Source organism: Danio rerio, chromosome 18, assembly GCF_052040795.2.
Source record: "Danio rerio strain M-AB ecotype USA chromosome 18, GRCz13ab, whole genome shotgun sequence".
Taxonomy (NCBI): Eukaryota; Metazoa; Chordata; class Actinopteri; order Cypriniformes; family Danionidae; genus Danio; species Danio rerio.
Window position 1 is genome coordinate 18,190,065 of NC_141038.1, and position 21,170 is coordinate 18,211,234.

The 21,170-nt window shown below is 33.7% G+C and overlaps 2 protein-coding genes across 2 annotated transcripts; one reads left to right on the forward strand and one right to left on the reverse strand.

Moving 5' to 3' along the window:
* Positions 1-818: 818 nt before the first annotated feature.
* Positions 819-13,834, reverse strand: LOC100001178 (uncharacterized). The gene is made up of 8 exons (XM_087293096.1): positions 10,494-13,834; positions 7,314-7,454; positions 7,045-7,245; positions 5,275-5,462; positions 4,401-4,614; positions 1,675-1,773; positions 1,497-1,564; positions 819-1,406 (listed from the first exon to the last, which is right to left on the reverse strand). Exons 1-8 carry the CDS (start codon positions 10,761-10,763, stop codon positions 1,250-1,252), a joined length of 1,338 nt encoding a protein of 445 aa, XP_087149222.1. The 5' UTR covers positions 10,764-13,834; the 3' UTR covers positions 819-1,249.
* Positions 13,835-16,758: 2,924 nt separating this feature from the next.
* Positions 16,759-21,125, forward strand: lyve1b (lymphatic vessel endothelial hyaluronic receptor 1b). Its single transcript, NM_001327897.1, has 6 exons — positions 16,759-16,894; positions 16,993-17,161; positions 19,153-19,292; positions 19,402-19,815; positions 19,912-19,993; positions 20,846-21,125. The coding sequence occupies exons 1-6, from the start codon at positions 16,813-16,815 to the stop codon at positions 21,024-21,026; spliced, it is 1,068 nt and encodes a 355-aa protein (NP_001314826.1). The 5' UTR covers positions 16,759-16,812; the 3' UTR covers positions 21,027-21,125.
* Positions 21,126-21,170: the final 45 nt, after the last annotated feature.

Genomic DNA, 21,170 nt, shown 5'->3' on the forward strand with positions numbered 1-21,170 from the left:
ACTTAATTTATTTATTTTTTTTAATTTTATGTTCAATCTACTTCAATTTTTTCAAATTAACTTAATTTGTGTCGGGACAACATGAATGAATTGTGTAGAACGCTGCATTTATTACAGTGTAAAGATTCACACAGTTTGGTTCTCCTATTTTGTTGTAATGTTCCGGACCACAGAAGAAGAAAAAAAATTCAGATTGTTGTCATTTTATAGGCTGCAAAACACAAAACTGCATTTGTTTAATATATTTTGTAACTGAACGCGTTGAAAATGCTCTTTGTGCGTGTGTGTGTAAATGTGATGTGTCTCTTTTTACATATTGATATACCGTACAGCTTGTTTTGTTTGTTGTTTGGGTGACATGTATTTTGTGTGTGAAATGTCAACAAAATTAATTTATTTACAAGTGATGTTTACAAAATTAATTATTCTAAACCTTTTTTTCTCCTTTTTTCTTTTCCAATCAATTTATTTAATTATAACGTCAGGGAATACTATACAGATTGTTTTAATAGGATGACAAATGTATTTTGTAGGTTAAATTAAAACAATCTGCACTCAAAATATATTGTGCTGCTTGTACAAAATACTTATTTAAAATGAGCTGAAACAACAATTTTTGAGATGGGGGAGGGGGGGGGTTGCAACTTAACTATTATATATCCACTTAAATTCTTTAAAAGTTAACTTTATCGATTTGTGTTGGGACAAAATGAATGGCTTGTGTAGAACCATGCATTTATTGTGTTAAGATGTATTCACATTCATAGTTTGGTTTTTCCGTTATTTGGAATGAAATGATTTTAGGCTGGAAAACAAAATACAAAATAAAACAGAGTTTGTTTAATATATTTTGTGACTGAATGAGTTTAAACATGCTCTTTGTGTGTGTGTTTCTACATTCGTCAGTGGAGTATTCCCAAAGAGCTTCAAATGTAAAAAGTTTAAAACGAGTCAAAACAGTGCCAGGTATTCCTGATGCATACAAAAACTGCTGCAAGACAACATTTTGCAAGACCGATATTGGGCAACGCTATAATTATGACAACAAAAATGGGGGTGCTTGAGCACTCTGTTCATTTTATATTCGCGTTATGACATGTCCTGTTTTTGATTTGTATACATGTCTTCAGTCTATGTTGTGTTCACATTTCAAATATGTAGTTTACCAAAGCATTTTTAATCAAGCCAAGCCAGACAAATATGAACGCATCCTAAATCTTTTTTTTTTATGTACACTAGGCTTTCACAATTATTCCTCATCTGTGGGGATCCAGAAATATTCCACTTTCCTGTTTCTTCTTGAAAATCCAGACTCGTGGGAATCTGCCAGTGGTGAGAGCTCTCTGAACTGGGCTGGACTGGTGTCCTGTCGAGCTCGTGGTGCTGCTACCCTAAACATCGCCCTGCTGAAGAGTGGAAATAAATAATCAAGGTATTTTTTTAAGTTGTTTTAAATAGTATTCACAGTTGTTTAGCACTGATAAAATAAGACGTACCTCCCTGAACTCCTCTCTGAATCATCACTACTGAGGTCAGGTGTGGAGATGTACACTGGCTCTCCTTCCTGTTTGGTGGGTGTTTATTATCATTATTAAGCAACTAATATATTTAATATTCCTGTTTTTTTTTTTTTTTTTTTTTTTTGAAGATGTGTTGGAATGAGAGAAACCTTACCGTGAAGTTCCTTGGTGAGCCGTCTTGATTTTTTAGGATCTTAACCCTCTGGTCACTTTCAGTCACACACAGGAAGTAGTTCTTTATGTTAGCTTGACACTGAATTGAGATGTTAGCATGTGTTAATAGTGCCATCCATCCAGAATGAACATTTTAAAGATTCATTTTATTTGATGGTGGATGTTTCTATAGCTGAAGAGTTCAGGTAAAGCCAAGGGTTGCCTGAAATGTTCATTTTACTCCAAAATGAGCATTTCTCTCAGCTTCCTATGCCTATGTTGAGTTATTTCATTTATTTCAATTGAACCCTTTTTTTTTTTTTTTTTTTTTTGCAAAGCCTACAAACTGGAACCTGAAATTAAAAAAATGTGTGTTTCAGAAGAAAATTTCAGACAACTCTTCAAAGGTTTTGCATCTGAACTCTTTATCTTAAGGTTTTTTCATGCTACAAAATTGAGTTTACCCCAATAAATAAGTGAGGAGAAAACATTGAACAAAACTGTAATTAACTTTAATTAATTTGTATTCTTAAATTTAACCTAAACATGTTAGTTGACTATTAACTTGTGGTAATAAATATAGCATTTTTCAAAGGGGATGTACTCATTTATGCTGGGCACTGTAAATCAATGCGTTTACTTATTGCTAATGAATTATGTAGTGTAACTATATTTGTTCTGTATATATGACAATATTATTAGCAAATATTTCCGAGGTGATGTTAAACAGTACAATAAAAATTTTCACAGTATTTCCGATGATATTTTTCTTCTGGAGAAAGTCTTATTTCTTTTTAGTTTGTCTATTTAACCTAATTAACCTAGTTAAGTCTTTAAATTGCATTTTAAGCTGAATATTAGTATCTTGCAAAATAACTATTGTGTTGTAATCATGGCAAAGAGAAAAGAAATTACATGTTACTTAGAAATTAGGTACTAAACTAGAATGTCTAAAATGTGTTTGGGAAATATTTGAAAAAGAATTAATGTCACTTATAATTTTGCCTTCTATCTATTCATATATAATCAGCTAAACTAAAATAAAAGCTATAGCATTTGACCCATATACTCTCAACGGCCACTATATTAGGTACACCTGTCCAACTGCTGTTAACGGTAACTTCTATTTAGCCAATTTCATGATAGTATTTCTGAAACTGCTGATCTACTGGGATTTTTACACTGAATTACTCTAGGGTTTACAGATAATGGACAGAAAAAGAGAAAATATCCAGTGAGCGGCAGTTCTGTGGGTGCAAATGCCTTGCTGATGTCAGAGGAGAATGGCTAGACTGGTTAGAGCTGATCGAAAGGCAACAGTAACTCAAATAATCACTTGTTACAACTGAGGTACACAGAAGAGCATCTCTGAACGCACAACACGTCCAACCTTGAGGTGGATGGGCTACAACAGCAGAAGACCACACCGGGTGCCACTAAGAACAGGAGACAGACTACGATTCGCACAGGTTCACCAAAATTGGACAATACAAGATTGGAAAAACGTCTGGTCTGATGAGTCTCGATTTCTGCTACGACATTCAGATGGTAGTGTCAGAATTTGTCATCAACAACATGAAAGCATGGATCCATCTTGCCTTGTTTCACAGTTCAGGCTGGTGGCATTGATGTACTGGTGTGGGGGATATTTTCATGGCACACTTTGGGCCCATAAGTACCAATTGAGCATAGTGTCAACACTACAGCTTATCTGAGTAATATTGCTGACCATGTCTATCCCTTTATGACCACAGTGTACCCATCTTCTGATGGCTACTTCCAGCAGGATAACAGGCCATGTCATAAAGCGCAAATCATCTCAGACTGATTTCTTGAACGTGACCATGAGTTCACTGTACCCAAATGGCCCCCAAAGTCACCAGAACTCAATCCAATACAGCATCTTTGGGATGTGGTTTAACAGGAGATTGGCATCATGGATGTGCAGCCGACATATCTGCAGCAACTGCATGATGCATTCATGTCAATATGGACCAAAATCTCTAGGGAATTTTTCTAGTACCTTGTTAAATCTATGCCACAAAGGATTAAGGCAGGTCTGAAGGCAAAAGGGGTTCCAACCCAGTACTAGTACGGTGTACCTTATAAAGTGGCCGGTGAATGTATATCTTTTATTTGGTGAAAAACATTCAATAACAATTAATTTTAACTACAGAACACAGGAAAAAGTGCAACTACTGCATTCTTAATTTAAAGTGCATTTTTATATTGGATTAAGTGAAGAAATATGGTTTCTGGTTTAACCTGTTTTATTAAATTTAGCTTAAAGCAAAAAATAAAAAAATGAAACACCTAGGGGAAAAAAATAATAATAATTTTTTTTCTAGTAGTATTTTTACTTTAAACCAGCAGGTTGTCCAAAGCAAAACTATACTTTGTTGTATGATCAAACAAATGTGTGAACTGTCCCTAGTTTAAGGGTAAAAAAGATAAATCCAATATAAAAATCTACATTTTACCAAAGTATAAAAAAGAATGGTCTATATAGTAAACAATATTTTTCTTTGTGTGAATGTTTTTTACTATATTTTTTATTTAGATTAATTTAAGTTTTAAGGTTTGAACCAAGGTTAAATTATACTTTGAGATCAATTAAAACATTTATTACAGTATTTTTAAGTTGGATTAAATTATCTTTTTTTTTTTTCAGTGTATAGCAATTTTTACTGATGAACACGAAATGAGTTTTTTTGATGAAAGACTCACTCCTTTGTTCTGTCTCAGAGACTTGAGCTCCTCCTGGGCTCTGATGACTTCATCCAGAGTGTGATGTTTCTCTCTCCAGCTCAAACACTCTCTGGTTCGCTCCTGTCTCTCCCGCTCAGATAAATGCCTTTCCTGCTCAGCCTCCTGCTGGGCTTTATTGGCCCTCTCTCTCTGCTCTTCAGCAACTAGAGCTCTGCGCCTGGAGTTCACTTCCCTACAAGAGAAAGAAGGATATTTACAGAAAGTAAAATGAGCCACACTATATATAGGGTTCCCACTCTTTCATGAACAGCAGATTGATGGACTTTTTAAAGCACCATTAGTTTTCAAATCGTTTTTCATAATTCCAGTCCAAGTCTTTCTTAACCCTAGTATATGTAGTGCCATGAAACTCCTTACAGTTCTTAACATTTCACTTACAATTAATATGTACATTAAAATGTCCTTCTGCAGGTTATTAAAATGAGTGATGATGATGATTTTAATGTAATTTTCAAGAAAAAATTCCTCTTTAATAAAATGTTTGTTTCAGTATTGGTAATATTCAAATGTGGATTCTGAAATATTGATAATGTGCATTATTTGTAATAGTTTATGCACAAAAGTTAAAGATTTTTAAATTAAGAATGAATTATTTTAAGTTGTTTTTGAGACCAGCACAGTACAATTTCTGAAATACCATCATAAAACTAATTTTAAAGACCTATGTTTGTTTTTGAGTACTTTCCAGGCCTTGAATCCACATCGTCTGACATTTAAGTAGGCCTACTTCAAGAAGAGTAGGAACCCTGATTATAATAACCCGAGTTCTGATTTAATCACAGTGCTTGAATTTGCAAAGAGAAATGGCATTACTGGACACTCTTGAGCTTACTTTTCCATTATCTTCACATTTTCCTCCGTCAGCTCCTTGAGTTTGTGTCGTAAGGTGTTTCTGTCATCTTCCAGTATTCTGTTTTCCTCCAGGACAGCCTGCTTTTCTCCGGACACCCTGTCTAGTTTCAGCTTGGTCTCGAAGTAGTTCTTTTCAGCTTGTGCTAGAAGTAGCTGGACATCATTGTGCTGTGGATCACAGAGCCATGATAAGAATGGCAGCACAATATTGGCAAATATTTGTTGCATTACATTTTTCTTCAACATTTAGGCCTATATGCTTGCTGAATGAATCTAATTTCTGTATTTCACATAATTGTACATAGATTGGGATTATATCTGCATAATTTGAAAAAAATAAATAAAAGTATACATGAATACAACAGAACAAAGAGACATGAAATAAACCATGTTTAAAAGTCTAAAAATATCAAGGCATGGAAATTTTATAACAAAATGTAAAACTAGAACCTAAAGTTCATTGATAAACTTTGATGTTGGCTTGAGAAAGTCAAACATTTATGGCATCGTTAGGTGGTTGCTAAGCAGTTGCTAAATGGCAATGCTCGTGTACATGTTTGATCAAATGCTAATACTTAGTAGGCATTTCTAGCATATGGTATTGCATTTAGATAATCATTCATAGTATGTAGCTAATCGTTATTAGCACTTGGCTTCCATTATCATTGTTACCATGCATAGTACACAGGAAGTCCCATTTGCTAGCATGAGTCAAACAAGCCAATGCCCAGGTCCCTACGATGTTCTGATGTAGAGATATTGCTATTTTTAAATGGTTGCTAGGTTATACTGTTTCATAGATATGGGGACATTTGACAGGTTAGTGATGATACATCAAAGCTTCTTGACAATATGAGTGATCTAAATCAACCCCGATGTTTCTATGACAGTCTTTATGAGTGTCAAAAACTGGACTTTAACATTGTTTTTCTGGTGTTGGGTTGCGGCTGGAAGGGCATTCGCTGTGTAAAAAATGCTGGATAAGTTGGCAGTTCATTCCGTTATGGCGACCCCTGATTAATAAAGGGACTAAGGGAATGAACATTATGTAAATGGCTTGCTGTATTTTTTTGAAATTACAATGCTTAATTAACAAATGCTTAAGTGTGAAGGTGATACATGCAAAAATGGCTTGCCATATCAGTAAAAAAAAATATGGAGTTTAAGTCAAAAATGGCTTGCCATATTTTGAGAAAAATAATGCTTAAAATTATTTATTGGAAAACTATAAGTCTGATAAACCTTAAAGATATAGCAACAAAATCTACCGCATCTTAATACAGCTTTTGGCCAAAAAGCTTTTTTTTTTTTAATAAAAAAAATGATAAGTCTTACAGGCATGAGAAGATATAGCAACAATCTTGAATGCAGAAGGCACATTTTGACCACATTTGGGCCCTTTTGGCATGAACGGAAAGACCAGCATCAAAACATAACTTACCAGCATGTGCTGCATTTTTCAGCAGGGTCTTCATTGTATAAATAACTGAATACTAGCCCATTAATCTTTGTTACTGCTTCAAAATTTAAAGCTTCTTGGTTTAATACGCTTGACATCTGTATAAGTGTAATTTGTATAAGTTGGTCTTAATTTTTATTTTTTTGCAGTGTAGGCCAACTGACAACAACTTATTCAGATAACGTAACGTAAATAGCTTAACAATTATGCAAAATGTTGGCTACATTTAATAATAATTAGAATAACATTATTGTCATATCGCTCAGCTTTAATACTGCTATTCGTGTATACCTCAGTCCTGAGCAGTTGCAGCTCCTCTCCGAGCTGTATTTTATCAGCCACTGCGAGCTCTTTCTGCTGCCGGTTGTCCAGCGCTCGGCTCTCGGCCAGCGCTCTGCTTTTTTCCGCCTCTGCTCGAGCCCGATCCGCATCTTCAGCGGCCCTGGAGCACAGTGTCGCCCTCTGCTGGCTCACATGCAGCTTCTGTTTCAGCTGAGATAACAGATGACAGAAATGTTTATTTGTACTGTTTGTTTGTGTTGTACTTCTGCATTTCAGACCTCTTTAACTTGGGCCTGGAGCTCCTGGTTGAGATTCCGCAGGTTTCTCATGGTAAGTTCACTCTCAGTCCTCATCATGATCCTTTCCATGTGGATTTCACCAGACAGATACTTGTTCTCCTTTTTCAGATCCTCACATTCCTGAATATCCACACAGATATAATGAGACTTAGAGACAGCGTTTATCCAGCAAAAAAAACACCAAATATTGTTATATATTTTTTCAACTGCTGCATATTTTTATAGGGTTTTTTGTCGTAGTGCAATGTGTATTTTAAATAGCGCATTTATCGTGTATAGCGGGGGCGTAAATTGGGCTAGACACAATTCACTGGGGCACATGCCCCAGTAAATGCTTTGTTTGAGATATGGTTTACTTCACATGCAAAGTGTATTTATTGAGAGTAGTAATCCCAGAATTAAGAGGTTATTCTCTGTTCAACCGAACCAACGCTGGAGAAAGCAATGTAGTTTAATCAAAAAGCAAACTGACAAATCTATGTATGTGTCAAGAAAACCATACCCGCGCACCTCACACACCACTCCGCTGCTCTTCTCCCAGTGCAAGTCCCGTTTGTTAACATGCATGGCAAAACAATTACTTGCTGCTCACGCGCCGCTCATGTGGCGTAATAGCCTTTTATGTGGAGGTGTCGGCACATTTGACAAAGCTAAAGTTTAAATAATATGAGGGTGATCTTACTAATAAGCATGCGTCCTGATGTGTGTGTATATATATACCACCACCAGTGTGCAGCATCCACTTGGATGATGCAACGGCAGCCACAGGACAACGGCGTCATTGTGCTCACAACACACCAGCTATTGGTGGAATGAAGAGGCAGTGATAGAGTCAATTCAGTGGATGGGGATGATTGGGAGGCCATAATCGGTTAGCGCTGATGAAGGGAATTTGGCCAGAACACCAGGGTTGCATTCCTACTCTTTTACAAGAAGTGCCATAGGATTTTTAATGACCACAGAGAGTCAGGACTTCAGTTTATTGTCTTATTTGAAAGACGGTACTCTTTGACAGTACAGTGTCCACTTCACTTTAATGGGGCATTAGGACTTACACAGACCAGAGATTGAGCACTCCCTGCTGGCCTCACACCACTTAACAGCAACCTAGTTTTCACATCTGATCTCCAATCTAGGTTGTGACCAATCTCACCCCTGCTTAGCTTCAGTGAGTAACCATTCTTGGGCTGCAGGGTGATATGGCTATGGCTGTTATTATTATTTTTTTTTTCATTTAATATTATTACTATTCTATAATATTTATATAGCATATTATGTTCAAGCACAATTAAGTGCAGCAATGGAAAAAATTAATTCTCAGTTTATCTGAGTATTTACTATTTACTAAATGTTTTTTAGGTATGGGTTTGAGTAAAAATCTTTGATAACATATATTTCCAAATTTCAAAAAAAAAAAAAAAGTTTCATTAAAGCATTATCTTTTTTTCATGAAATGACAATTGGTCCATTTTGTTGTCTAAATTAACATTGCAATGACTAAAAAATAAGCATAGCCCATTTTTGTTATTATTATATACAAAATAAATCCACTAATTGACAACATTATTATTTGTAATTTGAAAGAAATGTCCGTCACGACCAGTTTATTGTTGTATTATTATATAATGTATAACTTTTATATTAATAATCTTTTATATATTTATTCTATTGTTTGTATTTTTTCATGTTGTTACTGTTTAATTTATCATATTTATTGGTATTTTACATTTCCAACTATTTTGGTAAGTTAATCAATTAGTGGTGTTTAAAACAACTGTACAAACAAGGGTGAAAAAGAGTACAGAAAAGTAATATTTAAGTAAAAGTACCATTGCTTGCCCAAAACGTAGTGCAAGCAAAGTAAAAGAATCTGTTGTAAATATTACTCAAAGTATGAGTAAAAAGTAGACCTTTCAAAAAGAGTGGTAATCACGCTGTGAAGGGCTGATGTATTTACATGCAGTTTGTACATGTGTGTGAAAACGTAACATTCTGTAGTACATGTAGTTACTGTTTAATGCGGTCAAGCGATTTCAGTCATCATACAGTAAACATCCTTTATCTTCTCATCAGTGACATGCAGTTGAAACAGTCTCTGGGTCATTGCGTGTAAAGATTTTGGACATTTACACAGACATTTTTGTTATTATACACAAAATAAATACTCTAAATGACAACAGTATTATTTGTAATTTGAGAGAAATGATAGTCACATAAACAGTTTATAGTTTTATTATTAAATAACATATTACTTTTATATTAATAATATTTTATATATTTTTTCCATTGTTGGCACACTGTAAAACCTGTTAAGTTAACTGAAACTGTTTGAGGAAACCGATTACAGCAAATGGTTTAAGTTTTGACATGAAATGGTTTGAGAACTTTAAACTTATACATATTTTGAGCCATATACATTATTTGTTTTGATATTGTCAAATATTTAGAGTAGTAGTAATTTTAAATATTTTAAGTTTAGTTATAAAATCTGTATGAGTTCGGTTAAAAGAAACAAAGTCCAGACAATATAGCTACACAAATGGTTTGATATTGCCATTAGAATTAGGTTAACACAAAAATTATAATTATTTAATTCATAACTCATTAGATTTGAGTTCTGCAGAATATAGTCAGTTCATGAGTTACCATAACTTTTTTTCATTTAGTCAAAGTAACTTTTTCAAAATTATAAGTTATACTAACTGATTTCATTTAGAGATTTTCTGTGTTTTACAGTGCATGTTTTCACGTTGCTACTGTTTAATTGATTGCTTTGATGTTTACTAGTATTTTATGAAGTAAACTTAACATTTCCAACTATTCTGATCGGTATAATCAGATAGTGGTGTTTAAAACAACTGTACAAAAACACCATCAGTGTCAGGAAAGTAAATAATATGAGAATTTTTGGGTAATATGAGTTTTTGGCAAATCCAAAAAAGAGCACACTTGGGGAGAAAAAAAAATGGTTCTTGCTCTGAAAATGGCTCAACTAAATAAAACAGTCAAACAAAATTTCCCAGTGTTCTTAAATTTGCAGTTCATTTCAGAATACTGTTAAGTTAAAACGTGAATTTTTAATGAGGGTGTGATCCAGGCCTAATGCACTGACTCTTCCCACAGCATTGTCCTAATTTTCTTCATCATGTCAGCACGTACCTTCCTCTTCCTCACAAGTTCTCCCTGCAGGTGGTTGATCTGCATGAAAGAACCGCTAGTGGTGAAAGCACTGACAGGTCGTACTGCTCGTACGGGTCTTCGTGGAAGGTGCGTGGGTTTCGAAACTCCTTTAATCTCCTCAATGCTTTCAAATTGGCCTCCCATGTTGCTGCTGCTGTGCGACAGGGACCTAAAACCGCTGTCTGAAGCAGGGCTCTTCAATGAAGCCAAAGCCTGGAGCTCTCCGTGAGATGTAGCCCTTAGGGTCATCCTTCTGGCTTGATGCTGTAACCAGCTTCAATCTTCAAATTATGATCTGCTGTCAGATGTTTTTTTACTCCTGCCAACTCAGAGTTCCTGTAGAAGTGAAGGCAAGTAAGGAGACTGACCAACATCCAACCCAGTTGAATTATTGATGAGGTAATGTTGCACCAGCTCACAGTAACTCTACACTACCACAGTGGTTGAAACTCAGCTCACCTCATCCTTGACTAATTGAACCATTGCACATTCTCAGAAATGATCTGGTTAGGATTAACAGCAAATTGGTAATGATGCCAGGACTGAGGACCGACTAAATATTAAGCAAATCCCAGTGCCAAGATGCTGGGGTGATATTTTGATCCTTATTTATAGACTAATCTTTTGGAAATTCCCAATTTTATTATACACCAGACATCCGATGACTTGATCATTCAATACTAGCATCATTCAATCAGTGCTGTACAAATTATATAGCCAAGTTCACCAACAATTTGTTTCAAGCACTACTAATATGTTGCATTATTGCAATGACCTCTAAAATACTTGATTCTGATTGGTCAGTTCTGTTTGTTCATCATCATTCATGGTAACACAATACATATAATGGTTTGTGTTACTTTGTCTCTCATTATCACACCTCCAATGGTCACACTAGCCTTGTAATGCATTGGCATTTTTTACAATTCAGTCTAATCAATTCATATGCCATCCAACATGACTCACTTCCATAATTTAGTAAAATTGCATTTACATCAGAAATGAGTTGTACTATTTTTTTTTTTTTAATTGTTCTCTAAATCTAACAGAATCAATATCCGTCCTGACCACAATCTGGCTATTGTTTTTAGTAATTTTGATATTACGGATGCCCTCTCTCTTACTTAACAGCAAACTCTGATGGTTGACATGATTGCAGCCAAAAAGATAATTTTATTCTATTGATAATCTCCACAGGCACTCTGTTATCAGAGATGGTTGAACTATACATGCACAGCTAGCGTTTTTCAGCCAATGATGAACTTCCAAAACCTTTATGTGACTATTTTCAATTTCATAAAGTTCCTTTTACAGTATTGATGTTGTAATGTAATTCCAGTACATTCAGTTAAATAGACTTAAGCATCCATTTGGTTGTTAATGTGTAAAAAGAGACGAAAGGCGGCATCATTAGCAGCTGGCTAGTGCAGAAACACCATTGAAAATACTGGGGTTACATTGATTTCCATATTTTAAAGACATGGTGTGGAAAAATATAATTTGATGCCGTGCATCTTGTTTTGTCTGATACCCACTTTATATTGTATCTCAGCCATGCTGTTAAAGATCGCTGTTTTTCTTTAAAGAAATCAGATCCTAAAGGAAGCGATTTTATGGGATGACAATTCATCGGAAGCCCTGGGGCTGGCTGAAATTAAAAGTCTGTGTGCATTTACCCCATTACACATATGATCTGTATTACTGTAGGGCAGTTATGCAGTACATCACTGTATTTTAAAATTGCATTGTAAAAAAAAGATCCAGGATTTAGGTTTTAAGTTATTTAAATATGCAGATGATATGGAACCTGTTGGCCGGTTGACTAAAACAGGAACAGAGGGAGATACCTATATGTACATTTGCTTCAAAATTGGTGTAAAAGAAGTTCACTGGACATATATTTTCATAAAACCAAAGAGATGATAATTAGAAATAGACTAGTTCTTACTGAAGGGATGAAATCTTTGGTCCTTCAAGTACATGAAATAGAGATTTTAAAATATTTAGGAACATTTATTGATAGTAGATTGACATTTGCTGGACATGTAGAATGTATTTTTAAAAAGCAATGTCATGACTATATCTTAGGAGGTTGCAACAATTTGATGTGAGTCAAGATGTTTTGTAGAAGGTATACAAGAATTTGGATGAAAGTGATGTGAGTTTTAACATGATTGTATGGCATGGGTGGTTGCCAATTAGGGAAAAGCAAAAACTGTGTAGAGTAGTAAAGATTGCAAGTGCAATTGTAGATAAAGCACAAAGACAACTTAAGAAAATTCATTTAATGAAAATTAAACAAATCAGACGTCATTGTTGAAGATTGTTCCCATCCCCTTAATATAAAGTTTTAGCTATTGCCATTAAAAAGGCGTTTTAGGCAACCTTAAGTAAAAAAAAGGGTGTATCAAATGTCCTTTGTGCGACTGCCGTTAGAATTTTAAATACTGGTTATTGTTTGGGTAATTAAGTTTTTAGTGTGGTTTATGTAATGACATTGAATGTATTTGTGCTGCCAGTTTCTGTGAAATCTGTAATGTGAACGCTGATGTGGTTGTGTGGTGAAGCCAAAGATACATTTCCACTTGTGGACAATAAAGAAAGTAAAATAAAAAAGTACTGTATTTTTACAGTAAAAATATACAATACTGCAAATAAATATACAGCAAAACAGCCTGATAAATGCTGCTGTGAATATATATAGTGTTTTTGCTGTAATTGATTTACAGTAAGTTACTTTATTTCTACAGAAAATTGTTAACCATTTATAGCATGTATTGTCAATGTTGTTATTCTATACATCTATTTTTTAGCAGTAATGTTAAATTTTTTATAAATGTTAAATAATATATACAGTTGAAGTCAGATTTATTGGCCCTACTTTCAATTTTTTCCTTTTTTTAAATATTTCCCAAGTAATGTTTAAGAGAGCTTGGAAATATTTACAGTACGGTATATGTACGGTGTGTATTAATAGTGCTAGTGTGAAAGCTCCTAAAATAGACAACTTAACGGCTTTACTATTTTTCAGAACTGTTGTGCATTGTGTCTAGAAACAGTCTACCTCAATAACACCAGATCCTTTGTGAGATTGATTCCCTGTAGTTTGAAGCAAGGAAACTCAAACCCATCCATTGTAAATGCATTATTCAAGCAGAATGAAGCAGCACAAATAGGACAAGTTCCACTGGCCCAGTTAGCTTTGTTTGTGGATTCGTGATAGTAATCATGCACAACTATTAAATGGGGATTTGCCATGTTAACAAAAGCAGAATTACACTGGTTATGTAAGTGATATTAGAGAAGTAGAAAAAGACTCCTCAAATAACAACAAAAAAAAATGCAAGCCTAATGGTTAATTTGCTGGGGTCTCAGTACATTGTTTTTATGTTCTAACTCAGGAATTCAAAGAAGAGATGAAATCTGCAAAGCGGCACAGGATGCTTTGAATAATTTCCTGTACTCTCTCGTGTGGCTTCATCCAGAGGAGAGGCTTTCTATGTTTGTCTGTCAGCTCTTCTCTGTGGACTAACATAGTCTGGAATTCACTGTTCTTGGTGTCAGGGAGTCTTGCAATAGGATTGCACTTGGCTGGCTGCTGTGAAAGTGACGTGTTAATGAGCCTTTCTGTTTATTTAGCCTTCAGAATCACACACAAATATGGCCTGCAGAAGGAAGCCTGACTTCTGCATATGTCACGTATTAGGCTTATAAATGTCCTAGTACAGTGAGAGGAAAATGCATTAGTTTGGATAACCAAAACATAATTGACATCACAATGTGTTCATTTTTATAGCATAATCTTGTCAGGCATATTAAAAACCTCTAGGAAAAACCGTGCAGGGACAGAAAAAATAATGTGATATGTAATCTGAAATTTTAAACTTTTATAAATTTTTATACCATTGTTTTTCAAACCAGTGTGGCTTTACCTATTTTGTCAATATAAAGTTTATATAAAATTTTAAAATAACAACAAAAAAAGGCTCAAAATGACCAATCTTTTATTTAAAATTAGAAAGAAATGTTAATAGACCTATACAGAAAAAAAATTAATAATAATATAGAATATAATAACAATAATTTAACATAACAAATTTGAGCATTGGACAATCAATGTAAAAAATATATATATATCTAAATTAGCTGTTTTCTGTATTTTGTCAATCATGTTTTGTAATATATACAGTCAAGCCTGAAATAATTCATACACACACTCCCTGTGGTAATAATTTCAGGCTTGACTGTATATATTATAAAACATGAATGACAAAATACAGAAAACAGCTAATTTAGATGTATTTTGTTTTTGTTTTACAATTTCCTTTGAGGATGTAAAGTTTGAAAAGTGACTTTTATTGACATGTTCTTTATAGTCTGTATTGGTGTGGTAAATAACGGTACAAAAACTTTAAATGTATAATAGTTCACTTAATAATGAACATTCATCACCTTAGAATTATAAGGTTCTGTCTGTCATTTTTGTCAAAATTGAGTTATTCATATATTCTTATTAAATGACAACTTATTTACATTGTATGATTTTTTTTAAGTTATTTGTTTAATTTTTTTTTTAGAATTTTTTATTTAAAAAGCAAAAAAGGTTTTAATTACAAAGTTGAACTCTAGCTTGGCTCTATAAGGTTCTTTCTGTGAGCCAATCAGTATTTCAATTGCACACACAAAGACCAATCAGGATCAGTTTTCCTTGTCTTTTCGCTGGACTGCTTCATTGACAGGGGGAAAGACCAGAAAGAAACACAAAATCAGAGTCAACTAAATGCGCACCACTGAAAAGATGTGTGTAAACGTGATGATTTAGAAGCATTTTTATTTTTTTGACATTGAGATGAAATGTTACATTTCACATTGTTAAAAAAGAAACAGTTACTAAAAAAAGTTAATGTATTAAATGTGAAATATTTTTATTTGTGTATATATAGTGAGTGAAACATTTTTCATTGTTTGTTAAACAACTCATTTGCTCATTGTCTTTAAATTCCATATTAAGCCTTAAACAGCAAATACTTTATTCATGGGGCAAGTATTTCATTCATGGGGCTGGTAATTCAATGAATGTAATTCATATAAAGCATATAATTCAATAAATATTGCCATATTAATTACAGAAAATGAACATCTGCACTGGACACAATATTTAGCACAGCCTTGTATGCTTAATTTGAACAAGAAATACTATTCCTCTTAAAACATTAAATAAATAAGTGCTAATTTAACTTTGTCAAGCATCAACATATTACAACATATTACATATTGCAACAACATAAATTTTCTATTTTTTTATTAAATTAATAAGCAGACTGTTTGCATATCTTGAAAAGTAATGTTTTAATTAATGATCTGCCAGATAGATCCTTATAATTCCGGGCAGAAAATGGATTTTTAGCATTAGAAGCTTCCATCTGCATTTTCCTGTTTGTTTTACACCAATTTGCAATGTAAGATAATTTTGATCATTTACATTTAGAGTACATTTAGTATCTCTGTCATGTTAATGTATGAAAGAGAACTGTTACACACATATTGTTTGTTATACGGAATGCAAAACCTTGAAGCAGAATATCTCAAAATCATTCCAGTAGAACCTTAAAAATCCAAGCGACATATTTCATCTCTGTTTACTACTCACTGTTGGGTGCTCAAGTGGTTCCGAACCACAAAAGAAGATAAGAAAGCTGAAAACGTGAAATCATTGCCTTCCATAGGAGAAAAAAAATCCCAAATACTATGAAGTTTTCCAGCTTTCTTCAAAATATCTGCTTTCGTGATCAACAGAAAAAAAAAAAGTCATAAAGGTTTAAGTCAAGAAAATGTACTTATACATCTTTCTGAAACTTGGAACATAATTCAGGTCTGAAGGGGTTAACATAGATATTTTTACGGGGCATACCTAATAAATCCAGAAAAATTCACCTGAAGGATTTTCAGGTGATCTTTTTTTTTTCATATTTACATAAATCATATATCTGTATTTGTAGCATATATGCCTAATAGAAGACCAGCAATGGCACTTTCATAGCTGCTGGAAGTTGCTTACTCTTCCAACTTGTCCAGAATGTCGACATATGCATGATACGTTGAATGGATTTTAAGATTGTTGCTACATAACCACAGGAAGCAAATGTTTTTAAATTGTCCTCTGCCCCAGCTGTGTGAAGGTCATCTTACAGATCATCCTCAACCTCCTGTTTCCTATTTTCGCTGCTCTCTTTCTGCAGCATCATCAGACTTTGTGTGCTCAAGCCTTTAGAAGGTTTTGGTGGCATGTTCAGCAATCATGGCTACAGTCTGCGTAGCATTTTGTGCACTGTTCTTCTTCACTTCCAGCACAGTCTGTCTAGACGTGGGTGAAATCCAAGGTAGGTTTCTCTCTCTCTCTCTTTTTTTTTTTTTTGTTCATTTAAATGCATTATCAGTTCACGTTTGAATAAGATCATATTTTGTTGCTTGATTTTAGTCCCCCCGCTAAATGATGGAGTTTCTGGAGTGTTTTTAATTCAAACCAAGACCAGCACGTACAGTTTTGATGCCATCACAGCCAAAGAGGCATGTGAGGCTATTAAAATGAGGATTGCCAAAAAGACTGAAGTGGAGACGGCAAACAAAAATGGATTACAGACATGCAGGTAATGCAGAATTCAATAAAAGACTCTAGTCAATAAATTAGACTGTTATAAGTATATTTGTGAAATCAATCTGCTTTTGGCTAATTAGTTTGATTGAATTAATTTTATTCCTTTGCATTAACGTTTATTATTAATATTTAAATATAATATGGATCTTATAATTGTATAATTGTCAAAACGAAATCTACACTGCACTTAATTTTATACCAAAGGACTGTCAAGCACAGATATCTAACACTATAGTATAAATGTTTTATAATTTATTTGAAATCTTACTTTTTAATTGTAACTGTTTTGTATCTTTGTTGACTTTTATTACAAATAATCGACCAGTCTCTTTAGGAATTTACAAAATAGAACAGTCAATTATTGCTCTTTAAAATTATTTGGTTACTTACTTGTTTCTGCATTTGGTGGGATTTTTTAATTGTCCAAAACTGTCCAAACTAGGGCCTGCAGGCCAAAGCTGGCCCATGGTAACCTTTGATTTGACCCGCCATCCCATCTAAGAGAAGAAAAAATTGATGGGGAGGGTTTTGAGATAGGCAATTCAAATTTAATGTAGCCCTTTGTTTGTTTGTATGATTGTTTTTATTGTTAAAAGCTAACTAAAATTAAATGTTTCAATTAAATGGTGTAAATTAATTACATTTTGTTTAAATGTACAGTTGAAGTCAGAATTATTAGCCCCCTTCTGAATTTATTTCCCAAACAAAGTTTAACAGAGCTATAAAATTTTCACAGTATGTCTCATAATATTTTTTTATAACATTTATTTTTTTTAACATTTTAAGGTCAATATTATTCGCCCCTTTCAGCTATATATATATATATATATATATATATATATATATATATATATATATATATATATATATATATATATTGATAGGCTACAGAGCATTGTTATACGGTAACTTGCCTAATTAGCCTAACTTGTGTAGTTAACCTAGTTAAGCCTTTAAATGTCACTTTAAGCTGTATGGAAGTGTCTTGAAAAACATCTAATAAAATATTATGTACTCTCATTATGGCAAAGAAATCAATTATTAGAAATGAGTTATTAAAACTATTTAGAAATGTGTTGAAAAAAAATCTTCTCTTCGTTAAACAGAAATTGAGGAAAAAAATAAACAGGGGGCCTATTTATTCTGACTTCAACTGTACATACTGTCACCCAACAATGCAAAGACTTTGGTGAGCAAATCAAGTCAAAGGCAGATTCTGCTTGTATTCAGCATTGTACTCCACTGTTTTGTTTTTTGCAATTAGTTATAATTTAAAAAGTTATACTGCATTAGATAATACAATTTAAGGTCATATTTACTATTTATTTTGAAATATTGGGAATAAATTAGGAAATAACCCATGGCAACTTTAATGTAATATAGTTTGGTATATATACCTTCGGCCCACCGCTCTCAATGTTATTTGTTTTTTGGTCCTTTGTGCGAAAAAGTTTGGGCTCCCCAGGTTTATACACTGTAAAAAGCGATTACTAAAAAAAACTGAGAAAACCCTTTGCCTTAAAAATGACAAGTTGAGTTTACTTTAAAAAAATGTAAGCATTTCTGGTTTAACTTAAAACTGTTAAGTACATTTAACCTAATTTTTTAGAATTTTACACAGTTGATTTACTTAATAGTTTTAAGGCAATGAGCTTACTTACTTTTTAACTAATAGCATTTTACAGGGTATATAAACTCAAATTTAACAAATGGCATTTTACAGGGTATATAAACTCAAATTTAACAAAGCTAACTTAAATGCTTTCCAATGATTGTCCCAACACAGATAGAATAAGTTACTTGTTTTTTACAAATTGTTGATTGAACATAAAAAGTTAAGTTTAGCTAAAAAATTGTGTTGATTAAGCTTCTTTTAAAAAAGTAGTTTGAACAAGCAGCATATTTTTGAGTGTATATGTGTTTATATGTTTATATGTATCAATGTATGTTAAAATAAAAATGCAATATCATGGTTTCACACAGGTTTGGTTGGGTTGAGGAGCAAATTGCAGTTATTCCTCGAGTTGAGAAAAACGAAAATTGTGGTAAAAACAATGTAGGTGTTATCACTTGGAGAGCTGAGATCAGTAGAAAGTTCGATGTCTACTGTTTTAAACCAGCAGGTAATTCTATATATTCTTTGTCAATGTCTAAATTATCTGAGATTTAAAAATTGACTTTGAAAGAAACTATAATATCCTAATGTTCAAGCATGTCTCTCACATTACTCAGATCCTGATGGATCACTTGAAACAACCTCAAGCAGGCCTCAAACTACAACAGGAGGAAGAACACAATCAAAAAACCATTATTCCACTGAAACAACCCATCCATCATCCACAAAGTCAAGCACTTCTCCTGTCTCCACATCCAGATCCTTTTCTCCTAACACATCCACCCAATCCACTTCCTTTTCTTTCGACACTTTCCTCACAACATTTATAACAGTTAGCCTTTCTAACATCATTGACAGCTCCCAAACAACAATAAACCCTCCATCTCTTTCATCTACAAGTTCTCTACCTAAATCCTCATCTTCCTCTCATTCAACCTCTCAGTTTCTCCTGCAGCAAACTTCAGCTTCAACAACAGATGATCATCCTGCACAGTCCCAGACCACTACACCCAACAGACTGTCACTTAGAGGTAGTTTTTTTTTTTTTTAGAGCACAACTCTTTACCAAATGAATCACTTAATGGATTACTTTTACCACTATTTTGTTATTTTCTTATATATTTCAGCTGCTTCCAAAACATTTGTCATCATTTCTGTTGTGCTACTACTTTTGGTGGCAGCAGCAGGAGCAGCTTGGTATCTCAAAATGTAAGTTTTCTTTTTTGATATATATATATATATATATATATATATATATATATATATATATATATATAGAGAGAGAGAGAGAGAGAGAGAGAGAGAGAGAGAGAGAGAGAGAACTTTAGTTATTTACCTTGTTTTTTAACCACTTTCCCCATTTCAGAAATAAAACAATTAAATGAGGGCCTATTTTTTTCTATTTACAACAATGAATACAATATTTATTTTAATTAGAGAGATGACTGAAAACATGTATAACATTCACGTTTTACTGTCCCACATAGCAAAATATCTCTGGCCCAGCTCTGGCCCAGCTCTGGCCCACACAATCAGCTTTTGCTTGGCCCACTTGACGCAGTGAAATATGATACATGACTGGACCAAGTCTGGCTTCCAGACAAGGGCCAAACATTGACCATGTCTGGGCCAAGTCTTAGCCAAGTTAATAACACATAACTGAGCCTGAACTGGGCCAGATATGTTGGTGTTTCACAACTGAATGAATCAATGTATGAATCAATGAAATTGATAAATCCATAAATTATTGTGCTGTAGGCGTGCTATCGGTGTGCTTTTTCTTAAAGCGACCTGATTGGTAGAATTATTTTTCTTTATTTGAAAATAATAAAAATGTATTTTTAATGTGGGTCAAAATAGGCCAAACTTACATGGCCAACATATCAAAATCAGGGCCAAATACTACATTTTACATTAAGCCCAAGAATTGTACACCTCCACCTCTGCCAAACCATGCCAGTGGTGGATGAATGTTTGCTGTACCTAAATCTGGACCAGAATTTTTTTGCTACCTGTGTTATCTATATTTTTCTAAATTGTTTTTGTTTTTGATTTTTTCAGCAAAAGAGGACAGCAGTTTCCATCCTGGACCAGAATGAGGCCGAAACAGATTATTGAAACTGAGATGTTTAAACAAATAAGTGAGAGGCATTGCATTTCAGAACAGACCAACAACGATAACAACAACTGGACATGCAGCAACATCATCCTTCAGATGGAACAAGACTCTGACTCTTCCTAAGATATGCTGTTTTTTTTCAAGTTATTAATGGATAACACTGTACTTTCAGTTCTGTATCTGTAACTGCATTAAAAATTTATTCAGATGTTCTCAGACGAAGAAAGAGTCCCATGTGGATTTATAACGTTTCCATTTTTGTGTGTG

Excerpts from the sequence above, each read along its gene's own strand:
- LOC100001178 (XM_087293096.1), bottom strand. The coding sequence starts at position 10,763 with ATGACCCTAAGGGCTACATCTCACGGAGAGCTCCAGGCTTTGGCTTCA. Across the intron at positions 7,455-10,493 it reads AACTTGTGAGGAAGAGGAAG|GAATGTGAGGATCTGAAAAA; the intron begins GTACGTGCTGAC and ends GTGGATATTCAG. Across the intron at positions 1,407-1,496 it reads TCAGAGAGGAGTTCAGGGAG|CAGGGCGATGTTTAGGGTAG; the intron begins GTACGTCTTATT and ends TCCACTCTTCAG.
- lyve1b (NM_001327897.1), top strand. The coding sequence starts at position 16,813 with ATGGCTACAGTCTGCGTAGCATTTTGTGCACTGTTCTTCTTCACTTCC. Across the intron at positions 19,293-19,401 it reads CTACTGTTTTAAACCAGCAG|ATCCTGATGGATCACTTGAA; the intron begins GTAATTCTATAT and ends CACATTACTCAG. Across the intron at positions 19,994-20,845 it reads GCAGCTTGGTATCTCAAAAT|CAAAAGAGGACAGCAGTTTC; the intron begins GTAAGTTTTCTT and ends TGATTTTTTCAG.